This window comes from Mastigoproctus giganteus, chromosome 4, assembly GCF_048544385.1.
Source record: "Mastigoproctus giganteus isolate SK-2022 chromosome 4, ASM4854438v1, whole genome shotgun sequence".
Lineage (NCBI taxonomy): Eukaryota > Metazoa > Arthropoda > Arachnida > Uropygi > Thelyphonidae > Mastigoproctus > Mastigoproctus giganteus.
The window spans coordinates 152,596,455-152,620,866 of NC_143578.1; the positions used below are offsets into that span (position 1 = coordinate 152,596,455).

The following is a 24,412-nucleotide window of genomic DNA, read 5'->3' on the forward strand; positions in this document are numbered from 1 at the left end:
ATCCCATTTTGTATTCTTGTAAACACAAGGTTGGGAATAGCCATGAGATAAAGGCTCCATTGGAGAAGAGACATTCACCAAGTTGTGATCTGAGGTGCCTAGAGGACCACTCGCTTCGACCGTTCACTTAGAAGAGTTGTTTGTGAGAAAAAGATAAAGCGTGTTGGCTGTATGGTTAGGATTGTCCGGTATTCTGGTAGGTAAATGAACAATCTGTGCGAAGTCATTAATAATTGCAAAAGCCTCAGCATCTCGACCAGCTGGGTCTGTGTGACTAGAAAATGGAAGCCAGCTGGAGTTGTGAACATTTAAATCACCAAGGAAACTTATCTCACTGTTAGGAAAGTTGGACTGGAGAAAGTTAAGTTGCAAAGAGGTCCAAGTGATTAGTGGAGTTACGAGAACGGTAGAGACAACAGATGAATTTGACATTTGACTCAGCTGGATTTAAGGAATAATTTTGACATTATTTAGATTTCAGCAAAGCATTTGACTCAGTCCCACATGACTTTATAAGCTAGAATAGGTTGGAATCACTGTGAAAATTCTTAGATGGATAGCAGGGTGGCTCCAGGGAAGGAGGTAGAGGGTTGTGATAAATGGTTATGCCTCAGATTGGGCTAATGTACAAAGTGGGGTTCCCCAAGGTTCAGTATTGGGACGACTGTTGTTTTTGAATTTCTTAAATTATATCAATGAATGTATAGAGAGCATGTCTAAATTTGCAGATGATGTTAAGATCAGTAGAGTAGTTAATGATCACTGCCAAGCAGAGCTTCTTCATCTTGACCTAGATAAACTTCAGGGATGGTCAGAAAAGTGGTGGCTGTGCTTTAATTCAGCAAAATGCAAAGTCTTGCACCTGGGGAACAGGAACCCCAGAATAACTTATACACTTGGTGGAGTTAAACCGAAGTCAGTAGTAGAAGAAAGGGACTTGGGAGTTACAATATGGTCAGACATGAAGTTCTCCGAGCACTATAGACAGATTGCAAGGAAAGCCCGTGGTTTCCCATCAGTGATTTATTGAACATTTGCTAGTAGAGATAAGGATGTCATAATCTCATTATATAAGGCTATTGTTAGACCACACTTGGAATACTGTGTTATGGAGACCGCACCTAAAAAAAGACATCAAGCTTCTTGAAAGGGTCCAAAGATGGGTAACTTGCCTGGTGAGTTCAGCAAAAGAGCATCCATATGAGGAAAGACTTCAGATACATGGGTTGCACAGCTTGGAAACTAGGAGGAGACTTGATTGAGGTGTTTAAGGTTCTAAGTGGTAAAAGTAAAATGAATGAGAATGAAATTTCATTATAAATGATTGTAGAGCTAGGGGCCATAAATTCAAGTTAAGGGGAAGAACTTTAGACCGGATTGCAGGAAGTTGTATTTTAGCCCGCGAGTTATAAATAACTGGAATAAGTTGTGGTTCAGGCTGAAAGTTTGGGTAAATGCAAAGGTTAACTGGATAGTTATCTATGGGAGGAGGGAAATGCATAGGTTGTCTATTTTGTTTCTTTTATTATTTATTAATTATTTATTTTATTTAATTTTATTATTATTATTAAAATTTTTTCATAAGCCTTCCTTGCACCATATGGCCATTACTAATACTAATATGAATCATAAGCTGAGTTCTTGGAGTTGTATATGTACTTAGAAAATTTGGCTTGATCCCATTTTCACAGGAAACTAATAATGATGTACTCCTTGAAAACCTCACCTGTAGGCTTTCAGCTGAAACTAATGTCATACCTTGCCCAATTTAAAACTCATAGAAGCCTGGGAATACGTTTGACACCAAACTCTAGTTTGTCATATTGACATGGTTGTAAAAAGAATGAACTATTTATGTTGAACAACCAACCACAACTCTCACATGTAAAACAAGTTGCAACTGCAAGGTAGATACGAGCAGCAGTGTATTCAACTATTTTGTGTGGAGCAGAAATGTGAGCTTCAGCCCCCCCATCCACATCAAAAAAATATGCAAGTAATAAGCATCTTCTCCATCACCAGTTAAGAACCATGCAGCTGACAGAAGAATTTCAAGTATACAGTTTAGCAGACATTATTGCTGGAAACAGCTGTTAGCATTAATCAGGATGTCTGGTGTAATATCACCATACTTTTTGGCAGCTGTTGGAGTGACACATCTCACCATGAGTTGTAGAAGGCATAAAATTCCTGAAAATGAAAGCCAACAGAGAGAGGATGGCTGATAAGTTTATACCAACCAGGGCACCGAAATCAATTCCAGGTTTATTTGAATAGTGGAATTGATTTTGGAAAGCTGAAGATGTTTTTAGGAAGCTGAGAGGTATTAATGCACACTTATAGGAATCGCACTGCAGTGTGGTGTGGTTGGCTCAGGCTCTTAAACTCATGCCAACTTCCTCACATTGGGATGCTGTTAAAATCTGTAAACCATCTCAAACTCAAAACTATGTGTGCACACACACACACAAACTGTCTTTCACATGTTTTTGTGGTCAGGTGCACAATCATTTCAACTCTTTGTAAATGCAAGTATAATAATGAACTTCATTAGTTCTACTGTATATAGTGTGAACATGATGATGATGCTAGTTGTGTTATTAAACTGAACAATTGTATAGTAATTTCCAGAGCTATAGCAGGTAGTTGTTTGCATAATGCAAACTTTCATTAATCAGTATTGCAATTATTCATTATTTATATGTCAATTCTTTGGCATCTACTATTGTGAAGGGAATTTCATCTATTTATTTATAGTAAAACAAATAAAGATTTATTTCTTTATTTATTTTAAATAGATCAGGTATGAAACAATAAAGTAGACATACAGATAGTCCAGATTAGGATATTTGCATACATCTGATTTTGAAATTTATCATAGACTGTTTGTTGACATCTTTGATGTAATGCAGTACAAATGTATATATTAAATAGATGAGGTGTGGAATAAAATCATTTTCTGTTGTCAATGTTGAAGAAATTTATCATTTTCAGTTGTCCATTACTGATCAGCTTAGTAGGCAAATATATCAAATAGTAATCAACCTTCCTTTAATTGATTGATTTAATGCTTTAGTTTTTTCAGTATCAGAACAGAAATTATATTTTTAATTAGGAACACAAATGCACAACCTAGCTTTTAAAAAGAGGGAATAGGCCAGATTCCTGTTTACTTCATTTGTATTGAAGAAGACAGTGCGTCAAGCGGTGAATTTAAAAAATATCCTTGTTGGGCAGACCTGTTTCTCAAGTTTTTGGATTGTGATAATTTAATAACTTTTGCAGATAAGATGACAAAATAAACTTATTTAATAATTTATTTTAATGTACTTTATTTATTTTATAAAGATACCTTTCTTTTCTGTTTTTAGTATTGTGAAATTTATTTTGTTTTCAAAAATATTAATCAGTTAGCTCTTCATACCTGGAACTTAATTATCAACATAATTGATGTTTTGTTTTATTTTAAAGATGCAATGCAGAGGTATATTTGATGAACTAAAGTTATTCATTTAACAGAATTTTATATTGTTGCAATTTAAATGAACAAAAATGAAATGCTGAAAATGCTCCCAAATATTTTCTCCATTTCATAGCTATTGTAATTATTTAAGCTTTCCAGCTCATTTTATTTTTTAAAAATGTTAATGAAATTAAAATATTGCAGTGTTATCTCAAGAAGAAAATGCAATGGGTAGATTTCTTAAGGAGTGTGGTAAACAGGACAAAACACGTGCAGGGAAGATGATGACTGCAACAGGAAAAACATTAAGCTATTCTGCCCAGCAAAGGTTTGGTTCTAATTTTATATTCAAAAATGATTTTAATGTACATGAGACATTAGCATTAGCAGTGGCAAATGATGAAAGAAAGCAAGCTTATACAGCATCAGCCAAAAAAAAACACCTCCCATTTCACCTATCACCAAGAATAAGTAACATTAGTCATATTATTCACAATATGAGATGTAACAAAAACAATGCCATTTCACCTACTTCAGCGATTTAGCATTAGCATTAGTGGTGGCATATGATGCAAGAAAGCAATTCCCATTTCACCTATCCATTTGCTCCAAAAGTTTGTCCAGCTCTTCCTTGAATTTATTTAAGTATCAACCTCCACAATGACAGATGGAAGTTTGTACCAGGAATCAACCACTCTCTGGCTAAAGGTAAATTTCTGCACATCTATTCTGCAATTGTTTTTCCTCAATTTGGTTCCCCCCCCCTTCAAGTGCATAATCTGAGCAAGAGGTAGAATCCCATCAGCATTGAGCCTGCTCAAGCCATTCAAGGCTTTATCAGATCACCTCGCAGGTGCCAAGTCTCCAGACACTGTAATTTGCAAACTTAAGCCTTTCTTGGTAAGAGTACCCCTTTGTTCCCCTCACCAATCCTTCTTGATTAGACCGGGGTTCGAACCGGTCACCACCAAATACGGAGGATGCGGAAAGGTCAGGGAATGACCACCGCATATCCCGGAGCAATATGGCCTTAGTTGCTAATGCTCCTAAAAACCAAATAACAAACAAACCCTCACCAATCTCATTGCCCTTCTCTGTACTTGTTCCAGCAGCTCTACATCCTAACATCCTAAAATGAGGCCTCCAGACCTGTGTGCAGTATTCAAGGCGTGGCCTGACTACTGCCTTGTACAAAGGAATAATCACCTCCTTATCCCTGTTAGCAAAGTTCCTGTATATCACTGACAAGACCCCATTGAGCTGCTCTGGCAGCCTGTCTGCACTGCTCAGAAAACTTCACATTCAACTGCACAATTATCCCCAGGTCTTTTTCATTTTGCACTACCCTGAGTGTAGTACCCCACAGTTTGTATGCTACTCTCGGGTTACTGCTATCGATATGCAGTACTTTTGCATTTATCAAGACTTTTTTTTGTGACACAGAAATAAAGGAACTTTCAAATGAAGCATACATTAGGAATAAACAGGAAGAGTTATCTCAACATTCTAGATGTATCTACAATGTTGAGATATCAATTCCATTGAGGTACTGGACAAGAGACAACCATAGTAAAGAATGCTATGTCTCCTGATGAAACGAATGTGTGATGGTTTCTCACTTCATCATCTGTGTGAAAGCGATGACTGCAAACAATTTATTCAATGTTCCAAATGATGTGCTAGTCACAATAGAGAGAGATGGTAGCAAGTTGTAGTGCTTCCCATCTCTTCCTTACAATTTGCAGGTTTGTAAGTCAGCAACTCTGTTAAGTTTGCATTGTCAGCTGACAACAACTATGCCACATTAAGCAGGATGGCCACTTTGTTTTTTGTTAGTCTGCCATAACTGCTTTGTTGTTTTGATGAAGTGATGGACATTAACTTGGCACCATGCTATCAGTAATAGTCCATGCTTATTAAAAAGGTGGCGCCTCTGTAGCCAGGTGGGCAGGAGCAGCAGTGCATAGCACACGCTTCTTGATAAGAGCGGGGTTCGAGCCCGTAACCACCAAATATGGAGGATGCGGAAAGGTCAGGGAATGACCACCGCATATCCCCGGAGCAATATGGCCTTAGTTGCTAATGCTCCTAAAAACCAAATAACTAGCTTATTAAAAAAGAATCTTGATATCACTGTACTCCAAGTAGTTTGATGATCCGTGTTTCTCACAAAGCAGATTGTAATCACCATTCCACCTAACACTATACTTCCCTCCCTCTGGTCATAGTGAGCATTGTCTGTTTTATGAGGACATTCATTCATTTCATGTATATCCCGCCTATTATTCCATAAATCTGTTTCATTTGAATAGCCATTATGCTAAAATGTCCCATTAAGTGGATAGCAGAGTTTTAAAAAAGAAAGAAGAGGGAAAAAAATGTTTTTATGCACACAGCAGAACAAACTTTATATTTTCAACAGTTCCTTTGTTTTGTTATTTCATTGCTTTCAAATCAATGGTTTTTGCTGAGAGGTTTAATCTGTAATTTGTTTAAAAACACAACACATGACACTGTTATGGATTAGGTGTACTTACCTTGATAGAATTAGATTGACAGAACATAAAAATTTAAGTTCATTTCAGTAAAGAAGTGGATACTAATTCATTGCAGGTATTGAAATAATGTGAGAAAATAATTCTGTCGTGACTGTCTGAGGTTGCTTTTTCCTCCTGTAACAGTGTCTTAGGCTAGGGACCAGCAACCTTTCTCACTGTCATAGTTTTTTTGCAAGTATATCTCTGTCTTAAAAAAATATGCTGATTGTAGAATGATTTTAATATTTAATATGAAAACTACCTTAGGTGGGTGTATAAATTTTAAATGAACTTATAAAAACTAAATCAGAAATTATTTTTATTTCTATGCACAGCAAATGACCAAAATGTGCTTGTGATTGACCGTTTGCCATCCTTGGCATGGGTCCTTTTATTAACAACTGCAGTTAATCATGAGTCAATCTAAAGTAACTAACATCATATTTAATTGAATAACATCATCCAGTAGGTAAATCTGTCATTCTTGCCCAAGTTTTTAATGAATAAGGAATTCATCTCTCCTGGGTGTTGTTTTTCAATTAAAAATGATATTAGTTACTGTAGGTTTACTAATGGATAAATGTAGGGTGGTTTTTTTTAGCCCAAGCTCAATTACAGGAGGGACAAAAATAATGCCCAGGCAGTCATGACAGGAAAGTATAACACAATGTTGTGCTCTTTTCTTATGAAAATTTAGTTTTATTTAGTGTGTTTGTGATATTTTTACAATTGTAATTTCTTTAATTTTTAAGTTGGTATTAGCAGTGGCAAATGACTCAAGAAAACAAACTTATACAGAAGCAGCAAAAAAAAAAAAAAAAAAGTTGCTCCCATATCATCTGCCCATCCACTCTAATAGTTTGTCTAGTTTTTCCTTGAATTTATTCAAACTACCCTCTTCTAAAACACCAGATGGAAGTTTGAAACTTCTGCACATCTGCCTTGCAACTTCATCAATTTGAATTTATTCTCCCTTGTGTTTAGTCAGAGCAAGAGGAAAGAGATTCCACTTAAAAATGTGAATATTGCAATAAAAACAAGATAGAGTGGTGGAAATTTCTGGGTCATTATAGAGAATTTGATTGTATTTCAAGATTGTTATAAAGAATGTAAAACAGCATCAAGTTTATGTGAAATCAACTGGGACCTACCACATAGGTTGTTATAACATGCTGAGATAAAAAGAGGGTTGCTGTAAAGAGCTTTTGACTGTATTAGCTTAATACTGTTTGAATATGCATAAAGTTTTATTTTATTGTTTGCTCTGTGTAAGTCCCTTTTTAATTTATATTTTAAATGGAAATATAATTGACTCAGTTTTTTGCTACTAAAAAGCTTAAAACTTTGGACTATTGTACAGCATATGTTCTTTTCATTGTATCATCATGGCTTAACATGTGAATCCCTGGCCTGTGACCATGATTAGTTTATGATGTAAATTGTATATATTTCTAATTACGTTAATGTTGCAAGAAGATAACTCTCTCTCTCTCTCTCTCTCTCTCTCTCTCTCTCTCCCCAACACACACACATTGAACTCCATTAAATCATTACACAAGTTTAAAAAGGCACTGCAGTCTCAGCAGGATTATTGTGCTTTAGTAGAAAACTGAATTTTTAATTATCCATTAGCAGGTGATGTTTGAGAACTACTGTTTATTATATCAACAAGAGATTACTGTTGTGAGTTCTACAATATGGACTGTGTTACCTGGCTTATAATTCTGAATGAAAATACCATACATACCACAAAAATAAATTAACACATGTTAGCATTCCAGATTCATTGAATGTAGTACACATTAGCATTAGTAGAGGCATATGATGTAAGAAAGCAACCTTATAGAGCATCAGCTTTGCCTTGAATTTATTTAAGCTGTCAACTTCTACAACGACAGATGGAAGTTTGTTCCGGCAATCAAATTCATTTTGTTTGTTCCAGGCTACAGGCAAATTTCTGCACATCTATTCTACAACTGTCTTTTCTCAAGTTGCTACAATGGATGAGAAGACAGAGGGTGGTAATAAATGGGTGCTGCTCTTCGTGGACTAACGTTATTAGTGGAGTCCCACAGGGTTCGGTGTTAGGTCCACTGTTGTTTTGTATATTTATCAATGATATTGATGAAGGTATATCAGGCTTAATGTCGAAGTTTGCAGATGATACAAAGGTTGGCAGGGTTGTTAATGACAGTAATGGCAGTGTGCTACTGCAACAGGATCTAGATAATTTGGGCAGATGGGCTAAGAAGTGGCAACTGAAGTTTAACCTTGACAAGTGGCGGAATTACTTAGCAAGTACAGGTCACTGTTGAAAAAAAGCCGTGAATTAGGGTTGAATTTGAAAGTGTCTGCAATACTGCCCAGACACGATAGGAGGGAGTATATGATGAGAGCCTTGTCGATCAATTCAGCCCTGGAGGGATCGTGCAAGGCTCAAGGGGTAGAATTTTTTTCAGCCTGGTCTGTACTTGTTAACAGGAGAGACTGCTTCTACAGGGATGGGATACACTTAAATAGAAAGGGTGCAAGAATTTTTGCTGATGCTGTCGAGGCAGTGTTAGGTGGGTCGGAAAACTGCTAGTTGGGGGGATACACGGACTAATAGATTAACAGTAGCCACTGTCAGAGGTGGAAGTGATTCTTGCACTGCTTCTATTGAAATGAGCAGAAGCCTGAAAAACAAGATGCAGGATATTTCAGAGACTGCTGGGAGTCATTGCGGTACAAGTAAACACATGGGTTGTGTTAGGGTAGCTAAGAATAGAAACAGGTGCATGCATACTTGCGTGTACACCAATGCCAGGAGTTTGGTAAATAAATTTGATGAATTTGAGGTATTGCTCAAAACATCAAAGGCAGATATTGTTGGGATATCAGAGACGTGGTGTCACACAGATATAAGGAATGCGGAACTGGAATTTGGGGAATACAATGTGTATAGAAAGGATAGACAAGACAGGAGGGGAGGAGGGGTTATGCTATTAGTTAAGAAACACATAAAATCCAAGGAAGTGAAGCCAGTCGACATCGATGGACAGGGCAGTGTCGAGTCAGTTTGGTGTGACATAAGCATAGAGAAATCAAAATTGAGAGTAGGAGTGTGCTACAGGCCTAATGACTCTGATGAGTATAATAAGATATTGTACAGGGAAATGGAGTGGGCCAGTAAATCAGAGAGGCTTATAATGGGGGATTTTAATTTCCCAGATATTGACTGGAATTTGTGGGTTGGTCACTCACACACTAGCCAGGCTTTTGTGGATTTATTGGATGATTGTTTTCTACATCAGCATGTTCGTGAGACAACAAGAGGGAGCAATACTCTTGATCTGATTATCAGTAGTGATTCTTCATGCATTAAGAATCTGCAGATAAATGAACCAATAGGTGGCAGTGATCACAGTGTGTTGAAGTGGGATTTACTCAAGGAGGTAACTACCATCAGAGGTAAAGGGAAGGGTTTTTGTTTTCGTAAAGGCGACTATGATGGTCTGAGACAGTATTTAAATTCTATACAGTGGGACCAACTGATGATGTTACCAACAGCAAACTCAAAATGGGAAGCATTCAAGGAACTAATCTTGGAAGCTACCAGGCTTTACATACCAACTAAGAAATATTGTTCAAGGTTTAGGCCTAAATGGTTGTCAGATGAACTAATGAGACATGTGGCAGAGAAGAAAAATGCATGGAATACATACAAATTAATGGGCGACATGGAAGCCTATGATAGATATAAGTTGGTCTGTAACCAAGTCACAAAGGAGATTAGGCAGGCAAAGGCAGACTACGAAAAATCTTTGGCAAAGGATGCAAAGAAAAACAGAAAAGAGTTCTTTACCTATTTAAACTCAAGAAGGATAGGGATGAATCAGGTTGGTCCACTGGATATTGATGGTTCAACAGTTGACGATCCTGCTCAGGTGGCTAACAATCTAAACAAGTATTTTGCATCTACATTCACGCATGAGGAGTTATTCAGGAAGGAGAATGACGTAGGTAAAGTAGACATTGGCAGTGAGCTAGATGATTTTGTAATAACTGAGAGGAAAGTGGAGGAGAGATTGTTGAGGATAAACATAAAAAAGGCACCTGGGGTGGATGGGATCTATCCAGTTATATTAAAGGAGGCAGCAAAGGAAATAAGCAAACCCCTAGCCATAATTATGAGAGCTTCTTTGGACTCAGGGGAGGTACCCATAGACTGGAGATGTGCAAATGTAACCCCAATTCACAAAGGAGGATCAAAGGCTGACACAAGTAAGTATAGACCTGTTAGTTTAACTTCTGTTCCAGGAAAATTAATGGAGGCACTGGTTAAAGAAGCACTGCAGGATCATCTAGACAAGAATTCAGTTATAGCTCAGACGCAGCATGGTTTTGTTAAGGGCAGGTCTTGCCTGACCAATTTGATTGGATACTATGATGTAGTCACAAAAGAACTGGATGCAGGGGATAACTTTGATATTATATATTTGGATCTTAGAAAGGCTTTGGATACTGTTGCACATGGAAGACTGCTGCACAAATTGGAGCAGTGTGGCATTGGAGGCAAATTGCTGCTATGGATAAGGGGATGGTTGAGTGGCAGAAGACAGAGAGTGGTAATCAATGGACAGTACTCAACGTGGACTAATGTTATTAGTGGAGTTCCTCAGGGTTCAGTTTTGGGTCCGTTGTTGTTTTCGGTGTTTATGAATGATATTGATGATGGTATATCAAGTTTAATGTCCAAGTTTGCAGATGATACAAAGGTTGGCAGGGTTGTTAAGGACACTACTGACGCTATGCTGCTGCAACAGGATCTGGAAAGGTTGAACAGATAGGCTGAGAGGTGGCAAATGAAGTTTAACATTGACAAATGTAAAGTACTACATATGGGAAACAGTAACCCCAGAGCAACGTATCAACTCTGCGGTACTACACTGACAGTGGTGGAGAATGAAAAGGACCTGGGGGTAATTGTGCAGGCAGATATGAAGTTCTCTGAGCAGTGCAAACGAGCTGCAAGAGTAGCTCATGGTGTCTTGTCAATGATATACAGGAATTTTTCTAGCAGGGATAAGGAGGTGATTATTCCCTTGTATAAGGCAATGGTTAGGCCACATCTTGAGTACTGTATACAGGTCTGGAAGCCTCATTTCTAGAAGGATGTAGAGCTGCTGGAACGGGTACAGAGAAGGGCAACAAGATTAGTGAATGGAACAAAGGGTTGCTCTTACGAAGAAAGACTTAAGTTTTGCAAATTACAGAGTCTGGAGACTAGGCACCGGCGAGGTGATCTGATAGAGGTGTATAAGGCTTTGAATGGTTTGAGCATGCTCAATGCCAATGGGATTCTTCCTCTTGCTCAGAATAATCACCTCAGAGGGCATAAATTCAAATTGAGGAAGGACGGATGTCAGATAGATGTGCGGAAATTTGCCTTTGGCCAGCGGGTGGTTGGTTGGTGGAACCGACTTCCATCATTTGTTGTTGAAGTTGATAGCCTAAACAAATTTAAGGCTCAACTGGACAGGTATTTCGAACGAACGGAGGGGGGTGAAATGGGAGTGGTGTGTGTTTTTTTTTTTTTTTTTTTTTTTGGCTGATGCTGAATAAGCTTGCTTTCTTGCATCATATGCCTGTATACTAATGCTAAGTGCAAAGTACTGCATATGGGTAGAAGTAACCCCAGAGAAATGTACCAACTGTGTGGTACTACACTTAAGGTGGTAGAAAATGAAAAAGACCTGGGAGTAATTGTGCAGGCAGATATGAAGTTTTCTGAGCAATGCAGATAGGCTGCCAGGGCAGGTCACGGGGTTTTGTCAATGATATATATGAATTTTGCTAGCAGGGAAAAGGAGGTGATTATCCCTCTGTATAAGGCAGTGGTCAGGAGTACTGTACTGCACCTTGAGTACTGCGTACAGGTCTGGAGGCCTCATTTTAGGAAGGATGTAGATTTACTTGAGCGTGTACAGAGAAGGGGCAACAAGATTGGTGAGGGGAATGAAGGGATCCACTTACCAAGAGAGGCTTAAGTTCTGCAAATTGCAGTGGCTGGAGACTAGGCACCTGCGCGGTGATCTGATTGAGGTATATAAGGCCTTGAATGGGTTGAGCACGCTGAATTCTGATGGGATTCTTCCACTTGTTCAGATTACGAACCTAAGGGGGCATAAATTCAAATTAAGAAAAGAGAGATGTAGAATAGATGTGCGGAAATTTGCCTTTAGCCAGCGGGTGGTTAATTGCTGGAACAAACTTCCATCTGTCGTTGTGGAAGTTGATAGGTTGAATAAATTTAAGGAGGAACTGGACAGGCATTTGGAGGGAATGGTGTGATTTTTGTTTTTTTTTTTTTTTGGCTGATGCTGCATAAGCTCATACACTTGCTTTCTTGCATCACATGCCACTACTACTAATCTGGATAAGAGGAAGAATCCCATCAGCATCGACCTTGCTCAAACCATTCAAGGCCTTATACACCTCAATCAGATCACCTCACAGGTGCCTATTCACTAGGCACTGTAATTTGCAAATCTTAAAAGCTTTTCTAAAAGCTTTTCTTCATAAGAGCAAACCTTTGTTCTATTCACTAATCTTGTCGACATTCTCTGTACACGTTTCAGCAGCTCTACAGCCTTCCTAAAATGAGGCCTCCAGACCTGTATCAGTACACAAGGTGTGGCCTGACCATTTCCTTATACAAGGGGATAATCACCTCCTGCTAGAAAAATTCCTGTATATCATTGACAAGACACCATTAGCCACTCTTGCAGACTGTCTGCATTGCTGCTCAGAAAACACTGGCACCTCCGTAGCCAGATGGGAAGGTGCAGCAGTGCTTAGCACACGCTTCTTGATTAGACAGGGGTTCGAGCCCGTCACCACCAAATACGGAGGCTGCGGAAAGGTCAGGGAATGACCACCACACCGGAGCAATATGGCTTTAGTTGCTAATGCTCCTAAAAACCAAATAACAACAACAGCAGCTCAGAAAACTTCATATCTGTCTGCACAATTACCCCAAGGTCCTTTTCATCCTCTACCACCCTGAGCAGAATACCACAGTAGTAACACAGTTGATACCTTACTCTGGGGTTACTGCTACCCATATGCAGTACTTTACATTTGTCAGTGTTAAACGTCAGTTTCCACCTCTCAGCTCATCTGCTAAACGTTTCTAGATCCTGTTGCAGTAGTGTCATTAAAAACCCTGCCAACCTTTATATCATCTGCAAACTTAGACCTGCAAACTTAGCCTAATATACTTTCATCAATATCATTAATAAATACAGAAAACAACAATGGTTCCAACCCTGAACTCTGGTTGACTCCACTAATAACAGTCCACGAAGAGCAGCGGCCATTGATTACCATTCCCTGTTTTCTCCAACTCAACCATTCCTTTATCCATAGCAGCAACTTGTCCTTAATGCCACACTGCTCCAATTTGTACAGCAGTCTTCTCTGTGCAACAGTATCAAAAGCCTTCCTATGATCCAAGTATATGATATCAAAATTATTCTTTGCATCTAGTTCCTTTGTGACCACATTATAATATTCAATCAGATTTGTCTGACAAGACTTCCCCGTAACAAACCATGCTGTGTCTGAAATATAACTAGATGATCCTGCAGTGCTTCTTTAACCAGTTCCTCTATTAATTTCCCCAGAACAGAAGTTAAACTAACAGGTCTGTAATTACTTGTGTCACCCTCTGATCCTCCTTTGTGAATTGGGGTCACATTTGCATATCTCCAGTCCATGGGTACGTCCACCGAGTCCAAGGAAGTTCTCATAATTATGGCTAAGGGTTTGCTTACTTCCTTTGCTGCCTCCTTTAATATAACTGGATAGATCCCATCCACCCTAGGTGCCTTTTTTATGTTTATCTTCAACAATTTTTCCTTCACTTTGCTCTCAGTTATTAAAAAATCATTTAATCCATTACCATAGTTTAATACAGCTCTGGTATCCCCCTCACTGAATAACTCCTCGTGTGTAAATGTAAATGCAAAATGCTCATTCAGTTTGAGTTGATGATCCTACTTAGGCTAAATACTCATTCAGCTTGAGCTGGATTGTCAACAGTTGAACGATATGTGTTAAGTGGAACAGTCTGATTCATCCCTTTCCTTCTAGAATTCACATAAGTAAAGATTTCTTTGCTGTTTTTCTCTGTATCCTTTGCCAAATGTTTCTCTTAATCTGCCTTTGCCTGCCTAACCTCCTTTGTGACTTGATTACAGACCAGCTTATATCTTTCATAGGCTTCTATGTCACCTGTTAATTTATATGTATCCCATACATTTTTCTTCTCTGCCTTCATTGAATTATTTGTCATTATCTGTTTCACAATATTCTTTTTATTTTAACACTACAATTAATTCTCTTTTAATTTTTTTTTTATATATAGACTCTCCTTAAGAGTCCCATTAGTTCGTTTATATCAAGAGGTTGAAACATTTCAGTACCGAGCCATTGCTGATACCTTCCAGACCATTGAAAAAATGGAAAAATCAAGAACTACTTATCGAGGAGCATTAATGTGGATGAAGGATATTTCCCAGCAACTAGACCCTGATATGTATAAACAGCTTGAAAAGTTTCGTAAGGTATGTTTACATGTGGATCAAAAATTAACTTTTTTTTTTTTTAAATGAACTATAACTGTCAACTTAAAAATTATTTAAATTCTTAGACAGATTATTTTACATATCATACAGATTACATCATGATAGGATCACAGTAAATTAAATTTAAAGTGTTAGGCAACGCACTTTACAGCACTTTATATGGTGACATCACAAATTCTGATAAGTTTGGTAGACTTATCAGAATTTGTTTTTAGACATCCTTTGTTTTACCCAACAGTGTACTTCTGTATGTTATACCTGAGAATCAAAGATATATGGAAGTGTTTGAACAGTATCATCACTACTATTAAAACATGACTTTATTTTTACATTCACATGGAAAATACTAGTCGTGGCAAGTATGCCTTTTTTACAACAGGTGCAGATAGACCACCTGGATAAAGTAATGTTTATTTGATTCTTATGTTCTTCTGAACAGGAATCATATGTATAGGATTTTTCAGAAGTATATATGAAAAATTCTGGGATGTATTCTAGGATCCAAAATAAGGAAGAAATAAAAAGTCATGAACATTGTATAATTCTGAATGGTATATCTACATGAGATATATATTTAAAATAAACTATAACTACCAACTTAAAATTATTTAAAAAATTCTTAGACAAATTATTTTAAGTATCATACAGATTACATCCATGATAGGATTACAGTAAAACTAAATTTAAAGATATGAATACAGTGGCGCTGCAGTAGTGATTGTGTTAAAATGTGCTCTCAGTTATATTAAAATTTGGTGGTTTAAGCATGAAATGAAAATACATCTTACCATACAGAAGAGTTGCAGAGGATTCATTAGACATATTTTATATCTATGTGGTAAATATTTAGGCTCTAAGATTAAAATAACAGTTTAATTTGAAGCACATTTGAAGAATGCCAAAGGTTATGCAGCAGTTAATGCTATATGAAAGGAGTGTAAATTTGAAATACAGGAGTGAATATTTTAAAATGTAAGAAATGTATTCACTGGGGTTTAGGACTGTATGAATCAGCATGAAAATATGTTTATTATTATTATTAGCCATATGGCGCAAGGAAGCCCGAGGCTTTTACAGCACCAGCCAAAAAAAAAAAAAAAAAATTCTGAATTACCCCTGTGTGAGAGAGAGAGAGAGAGAGGGAGAGAGTCAGAAATAGAAGGGAATCACCAAGAAAGAGAAGATTGATGATATCTAGCTCAGGATCCTGGGTGTGCCAAGCCCATACTCACCACATTTTGGCCCCTGGGGATATGATAAGGAAATGTTGCATGCTTTATGGTTTGGGAGAAAATTATTTTAAAATATATTCAACATAATTAATTGGAAATATTGGACATTAATTAGACATCGAAGAAGGAGGAAGAGGGATAATAGGTTCACCTTATGAATAAATTCATTTACTGAAGATATAATAATTACTTGTGAGAATCTAATAAATAATATATATCCATTTATATACATATCTATATGAACAACGACCTCTGGAAACCAGGCGAAAACCAGTTGTAATCAGCCTTCTGCACTAAGCGGGGCTCTGTTGTAGTCACCTTTCTCTTCCCTACCATCTCGTGGGATACATGATGACTCTTCCTATGATTAAAGCCAGCCCCTTTCAAAATCGACCATGTGGTAGGCAATGGCATACCACCACATTATTTTATGCTACAGTGACCATAACAAAAACAACTCCAAAAACTGCTGTTAATCTGATCCTGGATGCCACTGTGTGCCCTGCAAAATTAAATTTAAGGAAGAAGAAGATAAACACGGCCATATGGAATGTAAAAAGTTTAAAAGAGGGCAAGATGGACATGGTCATCAATGAAATGGATAGGTACAAAATTGACATTTTAGGAGCAACCGAAGTCATGTGGACAGGACAAGGTCATTTCAAAACTGGAAATGGGTTTTTGGTTGTTTTTTCTGGAAATGACCAAGTGAAGGACGTGGTGCCACTGTCATTTTGAATAAGGAATGTTCAAGGTCTCTTCTTGGACACAATCCTATTAATAGTAGAACAATGACAGTTATACTTCACAGCCAACCAGTAAATCTCACAATTTTAGTTGCATATGCTCCGACATCAACGTCCGCAGATGATGAAATCGATGTTTATTATGAAAATCTCCAAGCAGCTCTTGATCTGGTCCCATAAAAGGACATTTTTATACTCGTGGGTGATTTCAATGCAAAAGTACGTAAGGCAGTTTCTTCTAGTCCTGAGTGTTATAGGTTTGGTCTTGGCACTAGAAATGAACGGAGAGAAAGTTAAATTGAATTTTGTCATCTGAACAGCTTTGTGATATGTAATACCTGCATTCAGAAACACCTGAGAAGACTACACATGGAAATCTCTTAATTGTAAAACAAGGAATCAGATTGATTGCATCCTTATTCATCAAAGGTGGCATTCCAGTGTAATCACAGCAAAGACACTTCCTGGAGCATATTGTAGCAGTGATCATCGGCTACTTCACGTCATTCTCAAGCTGAAGCTGAAAAAGATCATGAATACGGTTTTCCATAGACGATTGGATGTAGAAAATATTCCAAATGATTATATATCTGAAACTGGCAATCATTTTCAAGCACTATTAGAACTAGATGCCGATATGCTGCCCAAGGAAATGTAGGAAAATACAAAAAAGCATTATTAAGGATTCAGCAAATAGATGCATTAGAGAGAGAGAGGCCAAAGATCAGGAAGCCATGGATTACAGAAGCCACTTTCAAACTTATTGAGCAGAGAAGAATTGTGAAAGCCCAGGGCATACATGGAAACGAAGAGTACAGTAAACCCCCGCTATTCGCGGGGTTTACGTTCCTGAGAAATGCCACGAATACTGAGTTATGGCTCCCATAGTAATAAAGGGGTTCCATTCCAAAGTATGAAATATATAAAAAAAACTAGTCTAAAATTTTGTCTATGTATGTATTATATGTACCTTCATAATATGACAATGTACATAGACAGTACATAGTGATGAAATGCAAACATATGGCATCAAAATGAAAATAAGAAACAATTTAATATTAAATGTAATATTTATTAGAAATTTCAAACAAATCTTTCAAACCACCGCCTTTGCTAGCTAAAAAATTTATCCCGCCAGTGCTATCACCAGTTTCGCTAGTGTTGATAAAGGAGTTTTGTCTTTTCACGAATGATGAGTGAACTTAACGGAAATTTATTTTGAGTTCGGTCTTCTATCCACAGATTTAAAGCTTTTTCCATTTTTTCTAATTTAACATCACTAGTTACAGAGCAAATTTTTGAAGCAATTAGTGCGTTTTCAATTTGTCGGACACTACGGCAGATTTTTTCTTCCGATTTTTGGATTGATCGTACCGTTGACTCAGTGATTTTATAATGTTTTGCCACTGAGGAGACATGCTTATGCGCTTATGTTATGCGCTTGTCATGGAAACCTTCCATGACAAGCGCATAACACATACTGAACAAGGATTAGCGAGAAACATCCACGCTCGCGATTTTGTCACCCCCTCCCCCCACCCACTGAGCGCTGTTTTGACCGGGAAAGATAATTTTAGCCATGCCCATGTTTTTTTTTGGCGGAAAATGTTCACGGCGCTTTAACATTCACATTTTTTTAGGTTTAATTTTATAGTAAATCACCGACCGCGAATAGCGGGGGTTTACTATATCAGGAACTGAGCAAAGTCATCAAATGCTGTTTAAGACAGGACAAACAGGATTATATCAATCGAAAGTGTAAAGAAATCGAATACCACAACAAATGAATAAGAAGATGCATGATGTTATTATGCATCATGATGCTAAGAAGATGCATGATGTTATTAAGTCCTTAAAACAGGCAATCATTTTCAAGCACTATCTGTCCAAAACTTAATGTAATTAAGGACTCCAAGGAAGAAATTTTAAGAGGAGAATGAAATTGCTCTGATGCAATTGATTAGATCAATTAGATGCAATTGCACTAATGATCTGCCACCCCATTTTCAAGAGTGTGATCATGAACCAGTTCCATTGAAGCAAGATCCTTCTTAAAATCATATTAAACAGAATTTCAAGGAAACTTGAAGAAGAAATGCCAGGAGAGCAAGCAGGTTTCAGAAAGGGCTGAGTAACCATAGATCAAATATTAAGTCTATGACTGATTATTGAAAAATGCAAAGAATTCAATGTTCCAGTTGTTTTGTGTTTTATAGATTATTCAAAAGCATTTTATTGTGTTCAACATGAGAAACTATGGGAAGCGATGACTGTTATAGGATTCCCAATTCACATAATTCAGCTGATTAAGCTACTGTACCAGGAACAGGAAGGTACTGTAACATGGGAAACACGAACTTTTCAAAATAGGTAACAGTGTCAGGCAGGGCTGTATTTTGTCACCTCATCTTTTTAATCTTTATGCCAAAGATATGCATGAAGCTTTGGAAGGTTTAGAGACTGGCTTCAAAATTGGAGGACTGGAGATAAACAACCTTCATTATGCAGATGATAGCTTCATGATTATCCATGAAGATGCTTTTGCAAAGTTTTAACTTTATTAGCAGTTCCTTTTTTTTTTTGCATTTAACCTCAGTTCCCCTTTTAAAAGTGACAGTGGACATCAAAGTTTGATTAAAAAGAACAGGTTAAATGCCTTACAGTTTCCAAATAAAACAACTTTCTACATTAAAATAACTTACATGAGGTAACCAATATTTTTAATAATTTTCTCATTACCTGTATTTTCCATGTACCAAAAAAAAAAAAAAAAACAACAACTGCAGAATCACATAAAAGTGACAATTTGCGGTGCTAATTTGCAGTTCCAAGGATCATCTTAAAGAAACTCTAAGGAGAGTATGTGAAGCAAGGAGAAAAAAGGATTGTTTCTGAATGTGTGTAAACCTAAATTATGATGATTGGTGATAATCACGGTTCTGATCTGAAAGGTGCTGATCAGATACCAGTAGAGGTATGGAGTAGTCTGGAAGAAGAAGGGATTGATATCCTATGGGACTTGATGGAAAAACTGTGGCAGCAGGAGAGGATACCCGATGAGTGGAGGAAAAGTATACTTGTGCCAATCTCTAAAGGAAAGGGTGATGTGCAGGAATGTGGGAACTACAGGGGAATAAAGTTAATGTATCATTCAATGAAGATCTGGGAAAGAATTGTGGAAGGAAGGTTAAGGTAGGAGACGGAAATAGGAGAGGAACAGTTTGGTTTCATGCCGGGAAGAGGAGCAACAGATGCGGTCTTTGCTTTAAGGCAGGTGATGGAAAGATACAGGGAGATGCAAGTAGAGTTGCACATGGTGTTTATAGATCTGGAAAAAACATATGATAGAGTGCCCAGACAAGAGGTATGGAGATGTATGAGGGAGAAGGATACATCGGAAAAGTACATAAGACTTGTGAAGGATATGTATGAGGAAACGGTGACTCGGGTTAAGGGCAGTGTAGGTATGACTGAGGGGTTCTCTGTAGAAGTTGGACTGCACCAGGGATCAGCTCTCAGCCCATATCTGTTTGATCTGGTAATGGATGTGTTGGTGAGAGAAGTGAAGAGTAGAGCACCATGGAGTATGCTGTTCGCGGATGATATTGTACTGTGCAAATCATCCCAAGGAAAGGCAGAGAAGAAATTGGAAGAATGGAGGAAAGCGTTGGAAGATAGAGGCATGAGGATAAATAGAACAAAGACAGAATATATGGTATTGAATGGAGAAGCTGAGAGTTCTATGAAACTGCAGGAGAAAAAGCTAACACCAGTTTCGAAATTTAAGTATCTGGGATCAATCGTTGAGAGGGATGGAGGATTGAGTGCAGAAATACAGCACAGAGTGCAATGTGGATGGCTGAACTGGAGAAAGATGAGTGGGGTGCTGTGTGATAAGAAAATTAATTGTAGAATGAAGGGAAGAGTTATAAAACTGTGGTTAGACCCGCATTGATGTACAGTGCTGAGACATGGGCAATTATAAGGGCCCAGGAGTGGAAGTGGTGGAGATGAGGATGCTAAGATGGATGTGTGGTGTGACGAGGAAGGACAGGTTGAGAAATGACTACATTAGAGGTACGGTTAAGGTGGGCCTCTGAGTAAAAAAAATACAAGAAGCTAGGTTGAGGTGGCTTGGTCATGTGGAACGAAGAAGTGAGGAGTATGTAGGGAAGAGGTGTGAAAAGCTGGAGGTGATAGGGAAGAGGAAGAGGGGGAGACCTAAGCTGAGATGGAAGGACAAGGTGGCAGAGGATTTGAAAAAGAGAGGATGGAGGAGAGAGGAAGCCCTGGTTAGAAAGGAATGGAGGAAGAGAATTAAGGAAGTGAATGCCGACCCCCATATGAATGTGAGAAGAAGGCGGGGTCAAAGAAGAAGAGGTGATAATCACAGTTCTAGTAAAGTGAAGGTTAATGGGCAAGATGTCAAAGTTGATGAATTTGATTACTTAGAGTCAAGAATAAATAAAAATGGTGACTGCTCAAATGATGTAAAAAGATGACAGGCAATTGCTAAAATATTGGTCACTGATCTGACAAAATTATGGAGAGATCAAGATTTGTCCCTAAAGACGAAACTGAGAATCGTTGATTCTTTAATTTTTCCCATTGCCACTTATGGATGTGAAGGATGGAATCTGAAGAGAGCTGACAGGAAAAAAATCGAGGCATTTGAAATGTGGTGTTGCAGGAAAATACTGCGTATTTCTTACCTTGGTCAAAGAACAAAATGAGTATTGAATAAAATTGGCAATCCTAAAATTCTTCATAGCATCAACAGAAGAAAATTTAAATTTTTTGGACACATAGTAAAAAGGGAAAACTTTCTGTTGAAGAATATAATGGAAGGAAAAATCGAGAGGAAGAGGTGCAGAGGAAGACTTGCAACTAGGTGGAAGAGGTGCAGAGGAAGACTTGCAACTAGGTGGAAGAGGTGCAGAGGAAGACTTGCAACTAGGTGGAAGAGGTGCAGGGAAGACTTGCAACTAGGTGGAAGGATGGAATCGGTGAACTTTTGGGCATGACATTTTGCGATGCTGTTCGTATAGCACATGATTGATGCTGTTGAAGGAATTTATTGGTGGCCGCAACAGCTCCTCAGGGAGCTATGTGACTGGAAGAAGAAGAAATATATATCTAGTATGAATAAACATTTTACTTGGTATGTCTGTCTGCTTATTCTTATTTATTTTTTTTTTTATTATTTTTTTCGTTCAGAATTGGACACATGTTTATGACTTTCTTCTTTTTTTTCATTCTTGCAAACCTTGGATCATCTTCCAGAATTTATTGCACATACTTTTGAAAACACCTTGCATATACAAGTTGTAATCAAAACATTTAGAGACTGACTTTTTGTCTTTAAATTGCAGAATCACGAGGAATTGTAACTTGTCATAATGTCCGGTGACTCAGTTAGACATAGTAATGCATGAATCACCTGTTCATCTGCATTCAGCCTGAATTAGTGTGCTTTGATTAGAAAGTGATCAAATTTTGTTTAAAATGAGGGAATAGTGCAATACAAACCCATGAAATGTGAACCTTCCACTAATAGTACTGTCTGACAAATGCATCTGTTATTTTTTTTAAATTGTAAATGAAATCAGATCCTCCCTTGTACCTTTGCCTGCCACTACAGGCTGGCCTTGATTAATTCGTCCTATGAGCGCATTGTGCAAAACAGAAACACGTTAATCAAATATAATAATCAATAGGAAAAATTATGATTGTTCCGTGACCTTCAGGAATGTTCATAAAGAATTTTAAAAATACCTTTTAAAATAACTTTTGAACTGTATGCCATGTAAAAGATAATGAAAATAATTATGGAATTAAATGTTTATTGCATAAAAATACACAATGAAGAAACTATTTGTTATGGAAATATTTGAACAGTGTTGGCTTTCTTTTTTTCATCAATCAATCAATTTCCGATAGCTGACAACAATCTTCTCTAGGATCCTAGAGAAATAAATATCACAGAGAATCTTAAACCACTTGTTTGAGGTTCTCTGCAATACAAAAGATTTCATCTAGTTCTTTTACTGTCATCTCCTTTGCTGTAACATTTTCATCTGGCTCATTTAAAAATTAGCATTTGAATATTTGCATTTTGCATTTAAAAATTAGCATTTTTAAATGCAAGTCTGCATGTGACTTTATTAGCGGGAGACAAACAAGTAACACATCTGCTTCCAGTGGTTGATGGAACACCTGAGGTGGGCAAAAGCTTGTTTACTGCCTGTCCGATGCATGGCAAGCTTAGCATGCAATTCAGATCTTTTTCAACTATCACATAAAAAAAGATCGCGTTAACTGGAAATTGGCATCATGTAAAGTGAAAAGTGGTATATTTTTTTCAAATAGTGGTAACTGAAAAACGTATTAATCGAACTCGTGTTATGTGAGGCCTGGCTGTATTCTCTAATGGATTATACAATATTTTCTGTTTCATTTGATATACTGTGAATTATGAAACATTAAATTTTTGTTTGGCATTTAACAGATTCCAGTTGAGCAAAAGCATCTCTCACTTCCTTGTAGGCAGCTCCCATTCCCGTGTGACATCTGTGAGATGCTAGCAATAGGTATCTAATTTTTTATAGAGCTTTGGTTTCACTGGCTAAACACGAAGAGCTGGCAAAATTACAAATGCTGACATTGCATCTGTCAAATGCCACATGAGCATTTATGTTTCGGTCTGAGGGTACAGTGACTGACCTTAAATTCTAAAAAAAAAATATGAAAAAAACTTTATTATTGGTTTCTCTCATTTATTTTCATTCAGTTTTTTTGTAATTCATTTTAGAGAATTATAACTGATAGATCACAATTTTCAATTCAGTAAATAAAACTTAAAAATTTATTTTTATAATTAAAAGAAAAAGTACCTCTCACAGATGTGAACATTTTTTAAAATCGAGGGCACGAGTGGTGAAAAGTTAAAAACAGTGTTGATTGAAATGCTATATATCATTCAGACTACCGTTTGCAAAGTTTAAGAGGACCAGTTCTCTGTAGAAGATCATTGCTCTATCTGCCCATCAACTTCAAAACCCAACAATGATTTAATCATTGGTTCAAAGTCAATGACTGACTCATTGTTATAATCTGATCAGGAGTGACTGACATTTAACTATTTGCAAAGTTGCTAGTGAAAGTGATACTTCTTATGGAACTTATAGAGAATTGTTCATTATGAATTTGTCCTTAATGGTCAAACACTGTGCCAAAAATACTACAAAATAATCCTGTGACAATTGTACTGGTTATAGTATCATGGATAACAATGATATATTTCTTTATACATATACAGGGTAATTCAAGAGGAATAGTAAATATTTTGGGAGGTTATAATATCAATTATTCTGAGTAAAAAAGTTCATATAAACATGTGTCCAATCTCAATGGATACAGAGATACATCTGTTCGAAACTGGTGTGCACAAAGCCATTATGAGAGGTATTAAAGAACGATAAATGACTTATTGTTTGTATTTGTTGACTTTTAGAATGATACAAAACACAAATAATTGACAAATTTTTTACAGTTCACAATAAATGTTGCAACTCTAATATGACATTATTCTTCTGAGGTTGTCTTGGTGTTCCTTTATGAGGGCAGCAGCAGTACCCAAAATGCAAGTGAGCAATTTCTATCTTGTATTCACCTTTTCTTTGTATACTGCGCTTTTCATCCATTCCCACAAACAAAACTAACAGAGTGAGGTCTGGTGGAGACCTGGGTGGCCAGTGAACAGGACCACCGCGGCCGTTCCATCATTCAGGGAAATTTCGATTTA

At 37.3% G+C, this 24,412-nt stretch overlaps 1 protein-coding gene across 3 annotated transcripts in view; it reads left to right on the forward strand.

Moving 5' to 3' along the window:
* Positions 1 to 24,412, forward strand: part of ICA69 (islet cell autoantigen 1-like protein) — a 206,569-nt gene that overhangs the window by 100,644 nt on the left and 81,513 nt on the right. For all 3 annotated transcript variants that reach the window (XM_090372977.1, XM_090372975.1, XM_090372976.1), the window contains exons 5-6: positions 3,668 to 3,791; positions 14,411 to 14,609. In XM_090372977.1, the coding sequence (XP_090229103.1) occupies positions 3,668 to 3,791; positions 14,411 to 14,609 (323 nt within the window). The remainder of the gene's footprint in view (positions 1 to 3,667; positions 3,792 to 14,410; positions 14,610 to 24,412) is intronic.